The sequence below is a fragment of the Pieris brassicae genome, chromosome Z (genome assembly GCF_905147105.1).
Source record: "Pieris brassicae chromosome Z, ilPieBrab1.1, whole genome shotgun sequence".
In the NCBI taxonomy this organism is placed as follows: domain Eukaryota; kingdom Metazoa; phylum Arthropoda; class Insecta; order Lepidoptera; family Pieridae; genus Pieris; species Pieris brassicae.
Window position 1 is genome coordinate 4,806,503 of NC_059680.1, and position 18,796 is coordinate 4,825,298.

General features: G+C 33.3%; 2 protein-coding genes across 2 annotated transcripts in view; one reads left to right on the forward strand and one right to left on the reverse strand.

Moving 5' to 3' along the window:
- Window positions 1-18,796, forward strand: part of LOC123718832 (discoidin domain-containing receptor 2-like) — a 133,555-nt gene that overhangs the window by 103,386 nt on the left and 11,373 nt on the right. Inside the window, exon 12 of the mRNA XM_045675744.1 lies at window positions 10,377-10,544. Coding sequence (XP_045531700.1) covers window positions 10,377-10,544 — 168 coding nt within the window. The remainder of the gene's footprint in view (window positions 1-10,376; window positions 10,545-18,796) is intronic.
- LOC123718833 lies at window positions 11,361-12,812 on the reverse strand. The gene is made up of 2 exons (XM_045675745.1): window positions 12,629-12,812; window positions 11,361-12,477 (listed from the first exon to the last, which is right to left on the reverse strand). The coding sequence occupies exons 1-2, from the start codon at window positions 12,696-12,698 to the stop codon at window positions 12,161-12,163; spliced, it is 387 nt and encodes a 128-aa protein (XP_045531701.1). The 5' UTR covers window positions 12,699-12,812; the 3' UTR covers window positions 11,361-12,160.

Sequence of the window (18,796 nt, forward strand, 5' to 3'; positions counted from 1 at the left end):
TTAAAAATATATAACAAAAGCGGATTATAGGAATTCAATTTTTCATTTTGCAAAGTATTTCTAACGCGGTGAGCGTGGAATACAACAAAATGCTTTGCCATTTCTATTTCTCGGCATCAATATACAATAGACATTACTAAAATAAGAGAGTTAAGCCAGCTGAGCGCGCAGGCAATGGCTTTGGTTAGCACTAAGACTAATCAGTAGATACTGATCCTCGTAATCGTGATACTGTAGCTCGTCCGCGTTATGTTAACACGCTCGCAGGTTATTTTTCAGTGCTGTGCTATAAGTGAACTTGAACTTAACCCACCTCTGTGTATCACAATAAACATCTCTCTTATCAGTCGAGCGTAACATTTAGTTAAGTGCAGAAAGAAGTTCACGGGTGAATGCTTCTTCTTTTACTATTTCGGGGCTCATAACTATTTTTATTATTAAATTGTATTGGTATGGGGTTAGTTACAGTACAGTTTACAGGTTACATACCATTAGGGTATCGAATTGGCTATTAGGTATTTTACTGAATATCAAATTAGACTTCATACTACCACCGATTATTTAAACGTTGTCGAAATTATTATTTATCATTTTACGTACCAAGAAAAAAACTGTTTCCCTGAACGTTAGTCTAAATTATTTAAAATCTAACACTTCTATGACAGATTACATACACTAATACTTATGCAAGAAATTATATAACTTTTATTGACTCCTGTCTGATTTTCTAGCCTCTCTCATCATGTGGGATGTTAGCATACATTTTAATAAAACGTCTGTAATGCTACTAAATAAATTGAAATAATAATACAAATTGGCTATGTATAAAGATAACAAGTTGGCTGTTTATCTCACGTTAATACAAATAAATAAATACCATATAAATTGCGATTTTAACAATCATTTTAGTAATCTAAAAATTGGTCGAATTTAAAAGTCACATTTGGCACTTTTCATCTCCAAAATCAGCGCACTAGCACATATACAAATTACAGGACACCCTTTCTAAAAATACAAAACACGTATTTGTTAAAATTTCTTAAAAGGCGAATAAAATATTTTGGAGTCTTTGGTTCAAATATAATTTATACCTTTAACGATGATGCCTTGATTTATAACAACATCTTTAACTTGTGATATTACCATATATTAAAACAGCAGCATTTGGCGTTATATCCGAATATTTTTATAAGCAAAAGCTGAGGGTCCGTGACTTCCATACGGGGTGGATTTAAGGAAAAGGTTTCTCGGGTGAATTTTTCGCTTGAGTGAATAGTAAATAAATTATTATTATTAAATAACATAGAAGATATGTTTTATATAGACTATGTTAGATCTTTAGGCCTAGGGTGAAAGTGTCCTTTTTCTGCGGCGTCCATCAGGAACGCCCATGTACTTACTTGCCTTTATTTGGGACTTTCACTCAGTATTCATGGATATCCTACTACCATATGTAAATCATGATAGTGTGATTTTTGAAGTTATATTTCTTTTGCCGCGTTAGGCAGAATGATGAATAGTTATGAATAATGATGAGAGTAAATGTTTGCAACGCGCGCGAACACGGTCTCAACAAACCGACACCCTGAAGTTAGCTAGTCAACATATTAGTTTTTTCTATTGTTAGTGTCGTTTTTTCTACAAACGTAGAAGAAATTTTTTGAAAAGATTTTTATTTTGTTGCGCCAAACAAGTATAACTTCTAACGCGTGTTTATAAGCACACATACGTTTTTTTCTAATGTGTTTTCCTTATCAGTCGAAGTCTTCTTTAACTTAATGTAAATTCTAAAGAATTTTAGTACGACGATCAAAAAGCTATTTTCAAACGTTATACCAAATACGTATGAATGTAAGATTGTTAGTTACTTATTTCTACTTGTTACAGAAAAAAACACGAATTTCGTTGAACGTAACATAATAAAACATGAAACAGTTAAATAAAAACTAATATCCGCTGTGAAATGTATCAAAACAAATATCAGTTAATCAAACTACCACCCGCGTTCTTTAAATACCAATAGTGATATTGCAATTTTTTATGAGAAGCGCTTTTCACATTTTACAGGGTCAATTCAGACTTAAAAGCAATAAAAATCAGTTATACAGACAGATCATCATTAAATCGCGAAAAATAACAACTGGATAATGAAAACAGAATTTTTTGAATAACGTGTCTATTACAAAATACAGTACTACGAAGGTAGCAGGTGTTGTATTATAAATATTCACTCTACGGATACACCTGCAGCCTCTTGCAGACTTGAGACGATGACTCTTATAAATTTTATATGACACAGCTTAATCTCTTTAGAAAATGAATATATCCAACCTATTAATTGTGTATAAAATTGAGTACTGACAAATGTTAAATATTTATCAATATATTAGCCGTCAGAATATTAGGATATAGTTAATTCGACACTTAGCGCATACTGTGATTATATGTATTATAATTTAAGAATACATTTTCAATAAACCAGTGCGTGGAGTATAATATTAAGTCACCTCAAAAGGTTTAAGTTAAGTAAAGTTCATAGTAATAATGGTTCTCAATGATTAAAACACAAGTAAATATTGGCATTATTTACGTATTCGAAATACAATCGGATCGTATATATCAAGGTTAATGTACCTAGAGGTTGTGTGTTTGACGCTAGTCTAAAGTTGTTTCTAAGTACAACTTTTACAACTTGTGCAACAACTTACTTGCCTTAAAAATTATCAAATAGAATAGAGCAGAAATAGTGCGGGATTTTAAACAATTGTAAATATAACAGGTATATAAGAGCAGTGTTGGCCTAGCGGCTTCAGCGTGCGACTCCCATCTCCGAGGTCGTAGGTTCAATCCTCGAGTGTGCACCAATGGAGATTCTATGTGCCCATTTAAAATTAGCTCGAACGGTGAAGGAAAACATCTTGAGGAAATCGGAGACCCAAAAAAGTCGACGGCGTGTGTCAGGCACAGAAGGCCTTTTCGATTTACAAATGACCATGAAACAGTTTCTGAGGCCCAGACCTAAAAAGGTTGTAGCGCCATTGCTGTATTTTTTAAAAATATAACAGATAAGTGTGTACCAGTAATCGTATATCCGGAAAAATATCTCACAAACAATCTAAGTCCTCTGAGTTTTTCTTGCAGCGGTAATATATGTTAAGTTCCACAATTTCATGGGGAGACTATTTTAAAAAGTAACTTTGGTTCTGTCATAAATTTATTCTAGTGACTTTTCAAGTTATAAAAACGTGAATAACATTTGTGAGGTAGTTACACTATAGACGAGGGTCCCAGGTGCTTCGGAGCCTTGCTTCCATTTCTCAAAGTGAATCCGGGTTCGGCCGTATTTTATAACGACACCGAGCTAGTTCAAACGACGTATGCTCGCTGCCCACTCAAGGATTAAGTATATTTAGGGTTGTCTGTTTTTTTTATTATTTCTTAACGCTCTTTAGCAAATTGATTATCCTCTCATAGTGTATTGCGATTAGTTTTGGTAATCTTTGATAATAAACCTTACAAAGTATAAAGCGATTTATTGAAAAGTTTGAATCTAGAAAAAGACAAACGCAATTTTTTATGTTTTATATGGCATTGTTATATATTAATCGCGCTAAATTATATTATTTAGGTACTTTACTTTTAATTTAGCCGGGGCCAAATAGTGCTACGTCTCTTCTATACTCCGTCTTTTTAGAAAAGTTGGCTTTATTGCGACACCACTGAGGGGTATATTTGTCAATTTAGTAACAAAAAAAAAATTACCTCATATTGTTCAAAAAAAATATTTTTCAATTAATAATAATTGTTTATGTAAACAATACAATTAATATTATAATACGTAATGTACGATATTATTCTTAGAGCTAGCTGTTGGAACGTTAAAAATTAAATAAACAATTGGGTGACTAAACTATATATTGACATTAATTCTAAAATGTATGCATTAGGCTACCAATATATTCCAGGCCAATTAAATCACCAGGACAATAACAAACTGTAAGACCATATAGTCGATAAAAAGCCATCTTATTCGAGAACATCCCCTGTTCAGTATAGAAACTTAGAATGCTTGAATGAATTAGTGCACCCCTAGGATGTTAGACGTTTTTCGGGAAATCTTAATTAATGCATTTTGCTGAAGAACACCTGAGACCCGGCGTCGTTTAATTTTTAATTAAGCTGTTAAGCACGGCACCGTAAAACGTACAATGTAAAATTTGCTCCATTTTTTAAACGACACTTGTTAATTGTAATGTATTTTATATGTCAGTAGTTAATGTTATTCTTGTACAAATAATATGACTAACAGTTCGATTTGCTTATTGTAAATCTGTGTATTGTGTTTTAGGTCCATAGAAACAGAAACGGCTAACGAATGTATTTTAGTTTGAAGTTTTTAGATCCTTATTTGTTTGTGATAATGAGAACACCGAGTATGAAATGATTCGTTAACTAATTGTATATGAACTTTTCCATCCTATACATTAATAAGAATCATAAAAATACCTACAAATTCTAATATTATACTACTATATAAAAATATAAAATATTGATATTTGATAGATTTTTTTTGAATAACATTGTTTCCATAAATTTGAACTTCAAAGAATACTAGATTTAGTGTTTCTTAGGGACATTCTATCAGCACTACAACTCTATGGTATAACATCTAATTTATATCAATGAAGTCGGTGGTCAGCCTTATGTGCTGACATCAGTCGTCGAGGATCTAAGTCGGTATCAAAACGATGCTTCATTTTACTGTAAAACGAGATGGCGCTCAGGCAAACAACACTACTCGTTGAGAAACATGCTCATTCACCGCTGAAACTATTGGAAAACTAACATCAAAGTGGAATTTAACACAATTCTGTGATTAACACATTCCTAGCCGTAGTTCAATAAGTTCATTCTCATGCATGTTTTACGCGTCATTTAATCGCCGGCGACATCTCTGAGCACTCCATTAGATGTTACATGCCGTACGGCCAACTACTCCCTCGTGTCGCGTGAATAAGTCACTCAACCCTAACCCACCACCCACGCTTCAGCAATTATGGAACAGTTATGCAGTATAGTACCGTATCATTTATCAATGTTTATTTGTATAAGAAAATTTTATATTTTAATATAATTAACTAAAAACAAAGTAGTTTTAGTTTTTATTGGATTGAAAACCCCACAACAAAAACAGTGTTACACATTAATAAAACTTTTAAAGATACTAGATTCTTAGTAATATAAATAATAAATATAATTAAATTATATTATATTATTTTTAAATAACTTTTGATTGAAAAATATGTACGCATAAAGGAAGCCAATAAATATGGGTTTAACCTTAACCGACTGAACAACAAGTGACACAAACATTTTGAATGTAATATAACTTGAAACAACATAGAGCATAAACCTACAATAGCGTACTTTATAAACAAATTGTTCTGAATAATTCGCCAAGCCTCGAAAAGTTATAGTTTTAGGGTCATAAAGCATTCTCAGTACGCCTAACCACATTAAAAGCATGCTCATAGCGCTATTGCACTTTCCGACACAAGTTTGCCGGTCGTTTAGTTTTAATTATATCCAGGCTGGATAAGAAGTTTAGTGACATCGTTGTGAAAGCAGAAATATTAAATATTTAGTTCTCCCAACTCCACACTTATGTTTACAAAGTAAACATTTCTGTTCGTACTTTAATTAGTAATAATAACATTCATTAATTATATGGCTTTGCATAGGTTGCGAGGTTTATACTTCATGTTTGTCCAGTTTCTGCCTTTATTTGCGATCTCTGAAGGAGCTTGTCAAAATTATTAATATTTAATTCGTAGTACAAAATTTTAATCAACACAAATTTTAACCATAAAATTTGAGACTCTTTCGAGAAGTTGATTAATTTGTTTGACCAATTAGGCTATTTTGATTTTATTTGTAACCGAATTTTAATTTCTTGGAGAAATCGGATTAAAGCGATTATAACGCATTATTTTTCAACCTTAATTTTATGCCACAAACACACTTTGACTCTGATTATAATATGTTATAAATAGCTATGATTATAAATAGCTTAGTTAACTTTTATGTAATAGCATATTAAATAAAAGTTAGCTTAAAAATCTTTAGTCAACTATTAAAACCAAAACACCAATTGCTTGCTTATTACTCGTTCCCCTTAATGTAAACAAGACTTCCGTGACTCTAAATGTCGCAAATACTTGTAAATTGCCTTATCATTAAGTGACCCACTTGCTCGTTTGCGTTTGATATAAAAAATCTCAATAACCGTAAAGAAAAAGTAAAAAAACTGCGTTCCTTTTGGCGAACGGCGAACGTTCTTCAACTTTAAATGAAAGCTTGAAATGAGGTAAATCGTAAATATGCTTTAAACTATTGTGTATCCCATCTGCAAAGGGAAGGCCGGGTTCGCAATATTAATGGTATCGCCTAAGGTATGCTTGGATTTTACTCATTAGGGGTATTATGCCGCTGTTTGCGAAATGATTAATGAGTTAAGGACGGTATTATGAGAGAAACGACTTGCGTGCTGGTCCGGCGTTTTGTAAATGTTTTATCACGGCTTTGTGAGGCTTACACGTAAGCCAACCGTCGTTAAATTGCCAAAATTGTTTACCTATTTTTATTTTGTTATTTTTTTGCCATGCCATGTTTATTTATTTCAGAATTTTTTTATGTTGCTTCACAATACATGTTACTGGGAAGTCATACACTCCTGAAATACATTTCTCAATTAACAATAGATTAACTTTGATATAGATTATTTATATAGTCGACGTAAATACGGTGTAAATAATAATAATTGTTAATCAATCATAAATATATGCCGTACAAGGGGACTAGGACATAATAAGTAGCTGTTATTCTGAAACTGGGTTATTACTCCGCAATATAAAATATTTACGGTTTAATACAAAAACGTGAATGTAACCGCAGTTGTAATAACTATTCATTCCGATCGGAAACCACGGCTAATTGACTAATAGACCTGAAAATACCAAACGATGATATAGAGCTTCTGTAAAGAAAAGTTTATGCTTTTGACGGGTACGCTATTAAAGCTAGGCTATTGGGACCTTCTAAGTTGCTTGTTTTTTGGTTAAGTGCAGAGTTGTGTTGGCTTAGTGGATTCAGTGTGCTAGTCTCATCCCGGAGGTCGTAGGTTCGATTCCCGCCCGTACACCAATGGCCTTTCATTATATGTGCACATTTAACATTTGCTCGAATTGTGAAGGAAAACATCGTAAACAAGAAAACTGGCTTGCTTTACACCCAAAAAGTTGCCGGCGTGTGTTACGCACAGGAGGCTCATCAAATACTGGCCCATTTTATTATAGATCTGAAATCTGAGACCCAAATCTAAAAAGGTTGTAGCGCCACTGAATTATTTTTTTGTTAAGTGCAGAGAGTCGTTGTTTAAACCAGTAACCAATCTACCAAGCGTAAATCGCATGTGTTATATATGTTAGGCACTTAAAGCAATTACTTCGTTTTAATATATGTTTTACGAAGCCATGTCAATACACACATTAACGGGTCACACGTAGAAATGTGGCCTCAATTGGCTCACGAACGGTATAAACCGTTATTAGTTACAACATGCAAGTAATAAATATATGTTTAAATACCAACTAACATCAAATTTTAATCTTTAAATATGGCGGAGTAAAAATATAGCCTAATTATTACCAAATATAATCTGTCGCAGAAGCTCTGGCACTGCAGTTTATTGCGTTATTTATATTACTTAATCCAAAATATAATAAATCTCACAGAATGACGAAAAGGTTGCTGTAAGAATAAGGAATGTGACTTAGAATATCTTATTACAAGTATTTAAAACAATTCTCTTTATGACTATTTCCTACACCAGATACTGTAGTAATATTTTGAATATATTTATAGCATATTAGAGGACCCAGTGAACTATGCTTACGCCTACATATTTTCTGTCAAACTTAATAAGAAAAATTATAGAAAACCTTGTTTTTCTAAAAAGACAAAAGATATCAAATATTTCCCATAATATTTTTATATTACTTGTTATTTGTATATATATTATATAACAAAATATTTTATTTTACTGAAATTCCACATATATTTCAAGACTATAATTCACCAAATAGTTCAATTTTTAACACTTTTAGATACAATTTATTCCTTTTTTGTTACATACTTCATACCGTATGAAGAATCAAAATAGTACTAACTCCAAATAGCTCTCGAGAAAAAGCCATATACTTTCAATTGCGTTTTTAATATAATAGGGGGGGAAATGGACGCCCAAAAAGGGCAGCCATCGCAGCCCATGGGCACCTATTTTTTGTGGGTGCGTTGCCGGCCTTTCAGGGAGGAGTACACTCTAGCTTTGAATAGTTAAATATTGCTGTAAAATGTTTCGAAATGTAGCTGTATTATATAAGCGGAGAACTAACTGAATACCTCATCTATCACCGCCCAACAGTTGGGGTTAGAACTTGAACATTTGATAGCAGAGTTTGGGAATTTCATTCCTCTGGGTATAGAGTACTGTTTTTAAATTAAGAGTAATGTATTACTGTAGGCGTTATAAAGAGCCACGTTAATCTAACGTAGATAATACACTATAAAAATATATAGTTTTGAAGTTACAGTACAATTATAATTAATTGAATATGAAGTTACTTGTCAATATACAATTCCATTATTAAAACCGTGGTTTGACTCCAAGTAAAGAAAAGAACTTGTTACGTGTATAGGCTGATAATGGCTGAATATAGATCGATGAAACAAACACAGCACCCATTGGAACACTAAACAATGAATACTAACTACTTAACATTGTGAAACTATTCCCAAGGGTTTAGTTCTTAGTAACTGATTAACTGACTATGGCTTCCAGTAACTTATAATAATTAGATTTCCTGTAGAATATTATACTAGCACGCTACTTATCCACTGCTGAAGTCAAACCCTTTGATAATATATTAAAGATACATTGATACTTTTGAAAGTCCAATTTGGATGTATAAACTATTTAATGGGCTGTCTTCGTCGATTACAAGTGCCAACACAGTTAGCGCTTTAAGAGATGTTTGATTAATGATTGACAATAAAGTATACATTTGAGTGTTATTTGTTATATTACATATATTCATTTTGGTTTCTTTGTATTATTTTATATTAAATTTTTGTGGTGTGAAACTAAAGTCGATGAAACTAGGTAAATGTTTCTGTGTTAATTTTTAAAGAATATGTAACCATAACATACAAGTTGCCCAAATTTAAATTAAAAGATTGTACGTACCGTGCAATTGTGGTTGGTCAACAATAGCTCTCGTCCAATAGGCATGTTATTAAGCCCGTTAATCCAATCAAAATTGAACGCAACGTTTACAGCGAGTTTTACGTTTTATCCAACGTTGAGGGGACATATTTCGTGTCTAGCTCCTCATTAGCTTAACTCAAAGTCAACAAAATCTATTTTAAATATGTAAGCAACATGGTATTTTATATTATCACCAAACCTATTATTTGATTGGCTTCATATTTTATTCCGTAATAATACACTGTAACTTTTAATTCACCGGAAATCCAACCCGATTTTAATCCAACAAAAAACCGGGTCATTAAGTAGAGAAAATATGATATAACTACTAGAGCCTAACACCTAAAATATGTCAATGGACTCAAAGAGAACATAAATAGCATCATTACAAAGAGAAATGCGACAATGTCCATTAGTAGAGAAATTGTCTTGTGGAATAGTTCTTCTTTATAAGCATTGTTTAATGATGTCATGTTACGATGTACTACAAGTTTTAGATAGCACCAATTTTCTGACTGTACTTTCTACCTTGCAAAAGTGTTAACAACTGAAATTTAACTTCACTTAATATACCGCCAAACACAACACTAGCTGTTAGCATGTTTGACAGCAGAACGAAAATTAAAACTTACGATTTTGCTAAAAAATATAAATATTAGCTCTCAGATTTAGACTGAGCAATGTTTGATATGCCCTTTTGTGATTTCAATAATTAATTTAAGAAACAAGTAATCAACGTTGATGTATATCATGTTCAAAATTAAAAGGCACGAACCGACAAGCGAGCAAACAATGTCATTGAATAATTGAAAAGTTGAATATGTTTAGTGCTACATATTCCATGAAGTGAAATACGTAAATAATGATTATAAATAAAACCGGTAAAATTCCTCAAAAATATATAGATTTACGTATCAGTGTCAAATGCTTCCATCCCGAGTGAGTCTAAGTTTTTTTTTTCCTGAGGTTCAAAGTTCATATGTAATCCGTTTTGTGTTTTCAGAGATTCCAGTATACATAGAATAGTTTAATGAATGAAGTATATTTTCAGACGTACCCGGATGAACGGCTAAATCGCCGAGAGAGGCCCGCTCCAGGGCTTTTCACCTCTATAAAACTACCTGAAGCCGAGCCCCCAAACGGGGTGGCGCCCCTGCTGGATTTCCCGCGGGGGCGCATGCGACCAGTTACTTTCCTAGGCGAGGGACCACATGGCACTGTAAGTAACTTCATATTAATAATATAGCGATACTAATTGCGTTTGAATTTGGCGAATACAGGTTTCCAATAGGCGATATTTTTGCTGTGTTTAAATTACAAGTTAAACGAAAATCTTCTAGTAGTTTTACGTACGCTAGAGGTGTTTTCATTATAGCTTATTATTAAAAGGGAATATGTTTTCAGCCTCGTTGATACTAAAACGTAATATAGTCTGCAATAACGTCAACCAGAAAAATAAGTATAAGCTCTGATTTTACTTACATAAATTCGAAATAGTAAAAAGAAACAATATAATATTGTTTTTAAATTTTTCATGTACAGGTTAAAAATACAACATAATCGAAGTAAACGTTTTTTTTTATATCTCGTAATATAATTTCATTATTTGTTCTAATCCGTCTTATAAAGGTTATATTTTTTTTATATAATTTATTTTAGCAACACAGCAGGAAGAACTTGTGCCATATTTTTCATATTAAACTAGGTGACCTGCGCAATTTGATTTTGTTTAGTCTTAGCTAAATACCAACAAATTATTATCTTGCTATCCTACACAATAGAGAATGTTCGCCTGAAAACCTAAGTACTAAATAAAACTAAGATTTATAGTCCAATTTTTCTCTCCATAATAACCATCCTCAGAATTCAAGAAATAAATTAAAATGAACTTGATTTGGTCCAGCCATCTCCGAGTTTTGCTATTCATTTTACTTATATACATATAATTTATTTAGACTATTGATAGATGCAATGTCACATTTATTTTTTATGCAAAATATGATATGAATATTAATAATATACATAAAAACAATCATTCATTTCGTAAAAGGCATAGAATTTATTATAAATCACTACCATGAGGATTTCACAAAGGTTTATCAGGTCTCACAACCAATTGAATATTTTCTTACAGGCAATTCGGTGTTCAGCTGTATTGACGCATGTCATCAATTCATATTGATAGACGGTATATTTGAAAAAATAAATCGATAAAGGCGGGTTCAATAACGCCACTGGATTAAGACTGCTTTAATAATTTATTGTTCAATTATTTGCAATGCAGGCGAAGCAAAATTGAGAGGCTCATATTTAAAGTGCACGTCTTCGACAAGAGGGATGTTTTACATAAACCATTAGCGCAGGGATGCTGGGTACAATGGGATTATGTTACCAATTAACGACTCAGCAGGAGACAGTTTCCTTTGCAATAAATAATATTCTCTCTCGATAAACTACATACATTTTCCCTATACTTGCTTGAAGTATCCAAATGTTTTAAAGTCAAATTATGTACATCAATACAAAACTTCCATTATTTAAAATGTCTAATTCTGCTAACTAAATTATTAATTTGTCTCTGCCGTCAATATGTTAAGAGGCAAAAGCGCTTAAGTTAGATAGTACAATAATACTGATTGAGTTATTCTACATAAGGTTTTCTTGTTTATTTTCGCTTATATTCAGTGACTTTTGGAGCGATTTCAATTCTATGTTAGATAGCTCATTTATAAAAATGCCACTCATCGCTGGAGTAATATACAAAATTCACGCAATAGTTTCTGAAAGACATTTGAGGGGATAAATATTTTTTTAATGCAATAAGATTTCTAAAGTTTAATCACAAAAGCTGAAAAGGTTTTCATTTTCCTGGTACGGATCATTGTCTTCATCTGGAGGGTTCGGTTTTTGCAAAACGTTTGCTGTGTTTGTTGAGGGCTGTTTCTTCTGGATATTGGACGACTTCATAGTATCGAGTACGGTTGGTTCCTCAGCCATTTCTGTCTTATTTTCCACGGTTTTAGCCATTACTTCTTGCGCATTTACCACAGGATTTGGCTGTACAGGATTTGGCTGTATAGGATTTGGCTGTACAGAATTTGGCTGTACAGAATTTGGCTGTACAGTTTCTGGCTTCTTGGTGTCATCTAACTCTAGTTCAAAACGACAATGGTATATATAGCGCAAACTTATGTAAGCAAATAGCGAAAACTATGTCCTATTGGCTTTATTATTAATTATTCAGACAGTATACATTTTACTAAGCTAAGATTATGTTTAGATAAAAAAATAAGTAATATTTACCATCTCGGATAGTTTCTATTAGATTTTCCATTGAAAATCTCTGTTTAATAGTCTTCAGAAGTTCGTCCATTGCTATAAGTTCCAGTTTTCGATTATAAGTATGAGGAAAATGTAGGAAAACTGATAATCTCACATTATGTACGATTTAATCCTGAAATTTGATTTCTATCGTAACGATGTCAATTTTCAAGAATAGAACATTTATTCTTCTTCGAGGTTTTAAAGTAAAAAGTTTCTATGTAAAATAGAATTTTAATCATTTTTTTTTAATAATCACATTTAGAATCATGATTGCTTATGAATAAGGCCGTTTTACGTGGACCTAAGAATCCACTATCTAAAACACATAAATCAAGTGTCAATTATCTTATGTCAGGTGTCAACCAACTGTCAAATTTAGATTCCTACAATACGCGGGAAGCTGCGACCGAATTAATCCGTAAAGCCTTCCGTTTTCCGGTAAGCTGCGCTACAGTCGGAGTTTTTAAATAAAAAGATTTTATTTACATTAGAATTCATATTTTTTTTAATGTCACTCGCAAAATCACAAACATGATTGTTTAAGAATAAAGACGTTTATTGTGAACCTAAGAATTCAGTATCTAAAACATAAACGCCCTCACAAACAAAAAACATCAAGTACCAACTGTCATCTGTCAGATTTCATCTATCAAATCTTAGGTTCCTGCATCCACGTCAAGCTGCGGCTGAATTACTTTGTAAGAAAGAAACCTTCCGCTTTGCTGCTGCTCGCTGTGCTAAAGTCTTTGATTGTAAGGTCCAAAGATATTTTAGCTATTTCTATGTACAGTACGTAGTAGTATTAATATATACTATGTGTAAATAAAACCCAATACCGAACATCATACATACTAAATCGTGAGGAAAAACATCGTTCTATTGAAAACGTGACGAAAACTGCATAACCTAGATGTAAATTCAATCTGGGGCAGAGACTGATCGGCTGATCACATACTTCTAAAAATTGATCAAGAAAGCAAATACCGCACGGCAAATGGATTTATTAACATTACTACGACATATACATTGCGAAAAGATATATAGATACTGTAGCGTTCGTTTACTGTAATTTTTATGTACTATACCTTGTTGTTTGGATGAGCCGAGACGAGCTTTGTAGGATACAGATACAGGCAGAGCGTAACAAGACAAACGTGCCACGGAATGTTTGTTTTCGTAATTGAATTTGTTCTTTTCGCCGCCATTGTAGTCTTTTATTTTCATTCACATTTGTTTACAATAATTCAATTATTATCAATTTTATGTTTGCTAATCTACATACTGAAATACTACGTAAACGTAACATAATATAACAACATACACATATACAACATATAACAGACTCAGAACATAAAAGTACAAGTAATAGATATCCGTGCATAGTCTGTCTCATCAAATCCTAAATATATTCTACTTAGGCCAAACATTAAGTTAGGTTAGTATTTTTTTTTATATCTGTATACATCGTTGTCACATTTCCATTACATATATGCTATCGGAAAAGAACGCTTAAAAATATTTTTACCGTTTTCTTCATGATTCAATTCTTGATTTTCATATACATTTTACTTATAATAGAGAAAAATTCAATAGAAATCATTAATTGTTTGATACAGTAGTAATTAAATGTTATGTATTATTCCACGTATGAAAGACGCTAGAATATTTGGTCAGGTAAAAAATGAGTTTAATATAACATAACAAAATATCAAAATTAAATGCACTTATTACGTCCATTTTAAAATAACAAACTTCATTATGAGACTAACAGCAAATAGCGATATAATCGAATTTCATTTGATTGATAGTGGGTCTGTCGATGTATGGAGTAATTATATTTGCGCTATTAGCGGCGCTTGGGATAATCTACGACCGAGTACCGTATAGTGTAGTCGAATGAGCCAATCAAATCACTGTAATCATAACTACGGCACCGGGTAAATGGGCGATTGCAATTACCCATGGCTTTGTCAAACATAGCGTATCTAAATATCGAATTATGATTTGCCAGTTCTGATTAAGTCCTAATTCATTTGAGTTATTAGCGTTTGAATTTCGATTCAAGTAATATTCGACTAGATAATTAGCATGATGCATTAGTATTTTGTTTTATAGTACATATAAAATTTACCGCAATTTTAAAGTCGATAGACTAAATTTAAGTTAAATAACACATATCACCTCATATAAAGGATATGTGGTGATATAAAAAAAAACGTTGAACTGTGTATGTTGCACTTTAACTTTGGCTTTAGATTCTCAGCATCAGTGCCTGAAACACGCCTTTGACTCTTCGGGTCCTTCACCGTACGAGCAAGTGTTAAAAGCGCAAATAGCCAGCCAGCAAAAATACTGGTATACAACCGGGGTTCGAACTTACGAACTAAAGGATGAGCGTCGCACAGTCGTTAGGGCAACACTGCACTGTTAGCAAAATTATCTTTTTAAATGTCAAATATTCATTACACTTCACTATTATACAAAACTTTAAGTTGAAACTTAAATTTTTGGTAATTGTCCGAAATGGCCTATTATTATAAAATCCTTAGAAGGACAAATATCTTTAGTTATATTATAAAAAAGGAATAATTTATATTTTTGTCAGGAACAAACAAAAAACATAGGGACTAGAGACGAGCATCCTATTGCTTTAAAGGACGGAACTCTCGGAAAGTGTGTCAACTCCACATGGTAGTGCCGTTTGCCTCATAAATATTAAATATAATAATAATAGATTACTCAAAAAAAAACACTATTACTACTACTTCGTATGTAGGTCATGTTTAAACTTTAAGTATATTACAAATACTATATAAAATCTTTAAATTAATTCTGGAGTATCGTATTGCATCGCGAGGTTACACAGCAGACGTAGTGCACTTCGAAGCAATACTTACTAAGTAACATTCCATCGAAACTGCACAAGACTAAATTGAATTTTAGTAAATTAAATTCCTGAAAGTATAATTATGCTTCTTTATGACTTTGGCGCGTCACAGTATACGGGAGCGAATTTCTTGAGCCCATAAAAATTGATTACTCGCTGTAATAACAAAATGCAATCTGCTCAGTGCTAACATTCAGTGCCACCCCCGTGCCACCCTAATGGCCTTAGGTTTAATAGTAAACTTGAACAATATTTACGAGGTGCAAAACTCATGTGTAAAATTAATTGTGCCATCAGAGCTGGACTAAATAGCGGTTATTTTGAATTATTGATTTAAGCCCGTAGTTAGTTCTAGATAATTAGAAATAATTGGCTATGGTTTTTGACATAAATAGAGAATCTGAGAGTAAGCGGTAGCGGTTGTTGGATGGTGTCAACTGATTTTAATTTCTGTGGCATCTGCTGCAGTCATCAGCAGGCATCGAGAGGGGTGAGCTTTGGCCCGTTCGAGGTATATGCCCCCGTCGGGTGGTGTGTTGGTTCGCGCCCTACTGGTACAGGGCAGTACGGGGGCGGTCATATAGCCCTTGATGGTGGTTGCAGCGCGCGGGGAGACACAATCTCTACTCGCTGCGCGCAGCCGATGGGGTCAAGTCCGGGGTGACAATCCGGTAGTGGGGGGGCCAAGAAGTAATCTCAACTTGGCCCCGGTGTCATGGTCGGTGGTATCGGGCAGCTACGCGGCTCGCGGTCAAGCTCCGCCGGGCGAGACCCGCGGTTGCCCCGGGGGAGGCACAGCGTGAGGGCACACATATAGTTTATATAGCATGAGCTTGGTGCTGAGGGGTAGGTTGTCTGTGATGAGTGGGCAGAGCTTGAGTGCCTCCCACTTGGCTCTCCCTCCAGCCCTGGAGATGTGGTGCTTCATGGTAAGTCGCCGGTCTATGAATCACCATAGGGATCACCCTAAATAGGTGACCGGCGTCTTCCACGGCACGTCTCGATCCAGGAAGCGTAGGGGTGATGGCAACCTACCCTGGCCGAAGGCAATAGCCTGGGTCTTGGCCGGTGTTTTTAATTGTTTAAAAAAAGGGCTTATAACATAAAATTAGGGGAGAAGTTGCTGGACTAACAAAAAACTGTAACTTATTTATGGGTTCTTAAAACTAAGTGACACATCTGTTACCCATATACCTAAGGATATAAGCGATATCGACCTATTGTACATTATCGAGTTATTGAGTAAACGAGAATGTTATGTTACAATTTAGTAAGGGCTAGCAAAACTGACATTTTACACTTTATTGTCGTCAAGTAAGATGATGATTAACATGTTCGCTAGAAGCGAATTAACTAATATATATACTTATTTATATAGGTATAAGAAACTAATGTTAGGTTACATAACTCGAGTCTTCTTGTGCACGATGCTAAAAAATAGAAACTTGAAATCATTTCATATGAGATTATGTAGGTTTTTTATTAATTTGATCAAAATATTATTTATGCACACACTAGTTAACATAGATATCATATTGTACACTTATGAACGCAATCTATACATATTCCAGCCACAAGGTCTGTAACAAAGTTATTATTAAAATTTAATCCTACATATTTATTAGTCTCAGTAAAAATTCAAAAATTTTCTATTCGTAATGACCACCTTTACCTTTTATACAGGCCTTTAATCTGTTTGGCCACGAATCTAAGAATTTACGCACTGTTTCCAAGGGAAATTTCGCCAGTTCGGAAAGTCCGGAACGTTGGTTTTAAGCCAGGCTTGGGTTTTCCTGCCTTGTGACCAGGTGCAGAAGTCTGCTAGAAAGTCCACAGTTTATTTTTAAAGTGTATTGCTGAGTGGTTACACAACATGATCCAAAACTGAATCTTGATACGCTTTGGCTGCAGTTTTCACAATAATGTAGTTTTGTGATTCCTGGATAAGACATGGTTTGGTTGGACCACTGACCACTTGAGCAACTTCTCTAGAACTGTGAGCGTACACTTGATCATTTTGCTTATAGTGTTCTTTAATCGTGAACATTTTTTCATCGGTAAGGAGAATATTTCTGTGCTTTTCACCTGCGTATCGCTACGTTTTGATCGATCCCCTCCCTATAATTGTAAATATTGATTTAGGGCATTTCCTGTATATCGAGCTTGTTTTATAATACGTAACAGAGTCCTAACGGGAATCTTCATTTCTCGCGATAAGATTTTTTGTTTCCTAATGGGGCTTCGATGAATTATGGCTTTAACAGCATTAACATCCTTTGTAGTTCTAACAGCAGCGGCCGCCCCGGTCTTTTCAAGATATTTGCAAGGTGATTACTGTAATGCATTTTCCTTTAACACCCTAGTCCATATAGTAATTTGATAGTGAACACGAGACAATTATTAAAATAATATACGTGTTCCAAATTCAAAATAACTAAAAAGTTGAAAAAAAGAAAAGTTTTTATGTAACAGTATATATGGTCAGACTATTTATAAATATAAAAGTATGCCACGACCAAGACAATCGAATCTTTCCTGACAAAGCCATAATGGAATAAATGGGTGGATCGATTTTGATGAGTATTTCAGTGGATTCGAGAATAGCGCTGATTATTAAAAAAAATTTTAAGTTACAATTTTTTTATTTAAAATGGTCGTATAGGCCGACATCGCTTGTCGGATCCGCTAGTTAAAAATAAATTATTCTAATCTTACTGCTATTTCTAAAATCAACTGAAACGTCGCCGATTTTTATTTAACCTAACCACTAAGGTTATTCTTATTACATAAATCGTAAAAACTCGAAAGATTAGAACAATATGGAGAAAACATCTCGTGTAAAACTTTTAATGGTCGACGACCGAACAACCAAAGAAAGTAAATTTGAGGAAATGCACTTGACTAAAGCTTATGCATTCGAGCATGAAATTCAATGGAATCTGTGACTCTTGTGCCTTTAAGCAATTCAAGAGTTAAATTGTGAAGAAAGTAATTGTTCCATTTTGTTTTTAAATTGTAAACAAATTGTTAATTTATAAATATTGAAGTTAAGTGCATATAATGTGTTCACTCATTGATTAGCGTCACAAATGGCTTAATATTATAAATATTCAGTCATTCATCATTATCAGTAATATTTCTGTTGAGATTAAATGTTACTTATCTACTATTTATTTAGTTTGCTTATGATATTTTATACATACAATATATAACTTTATAGTAATTTGCTAATTTATAAAAAGTAAACTTGTCTCTTATTA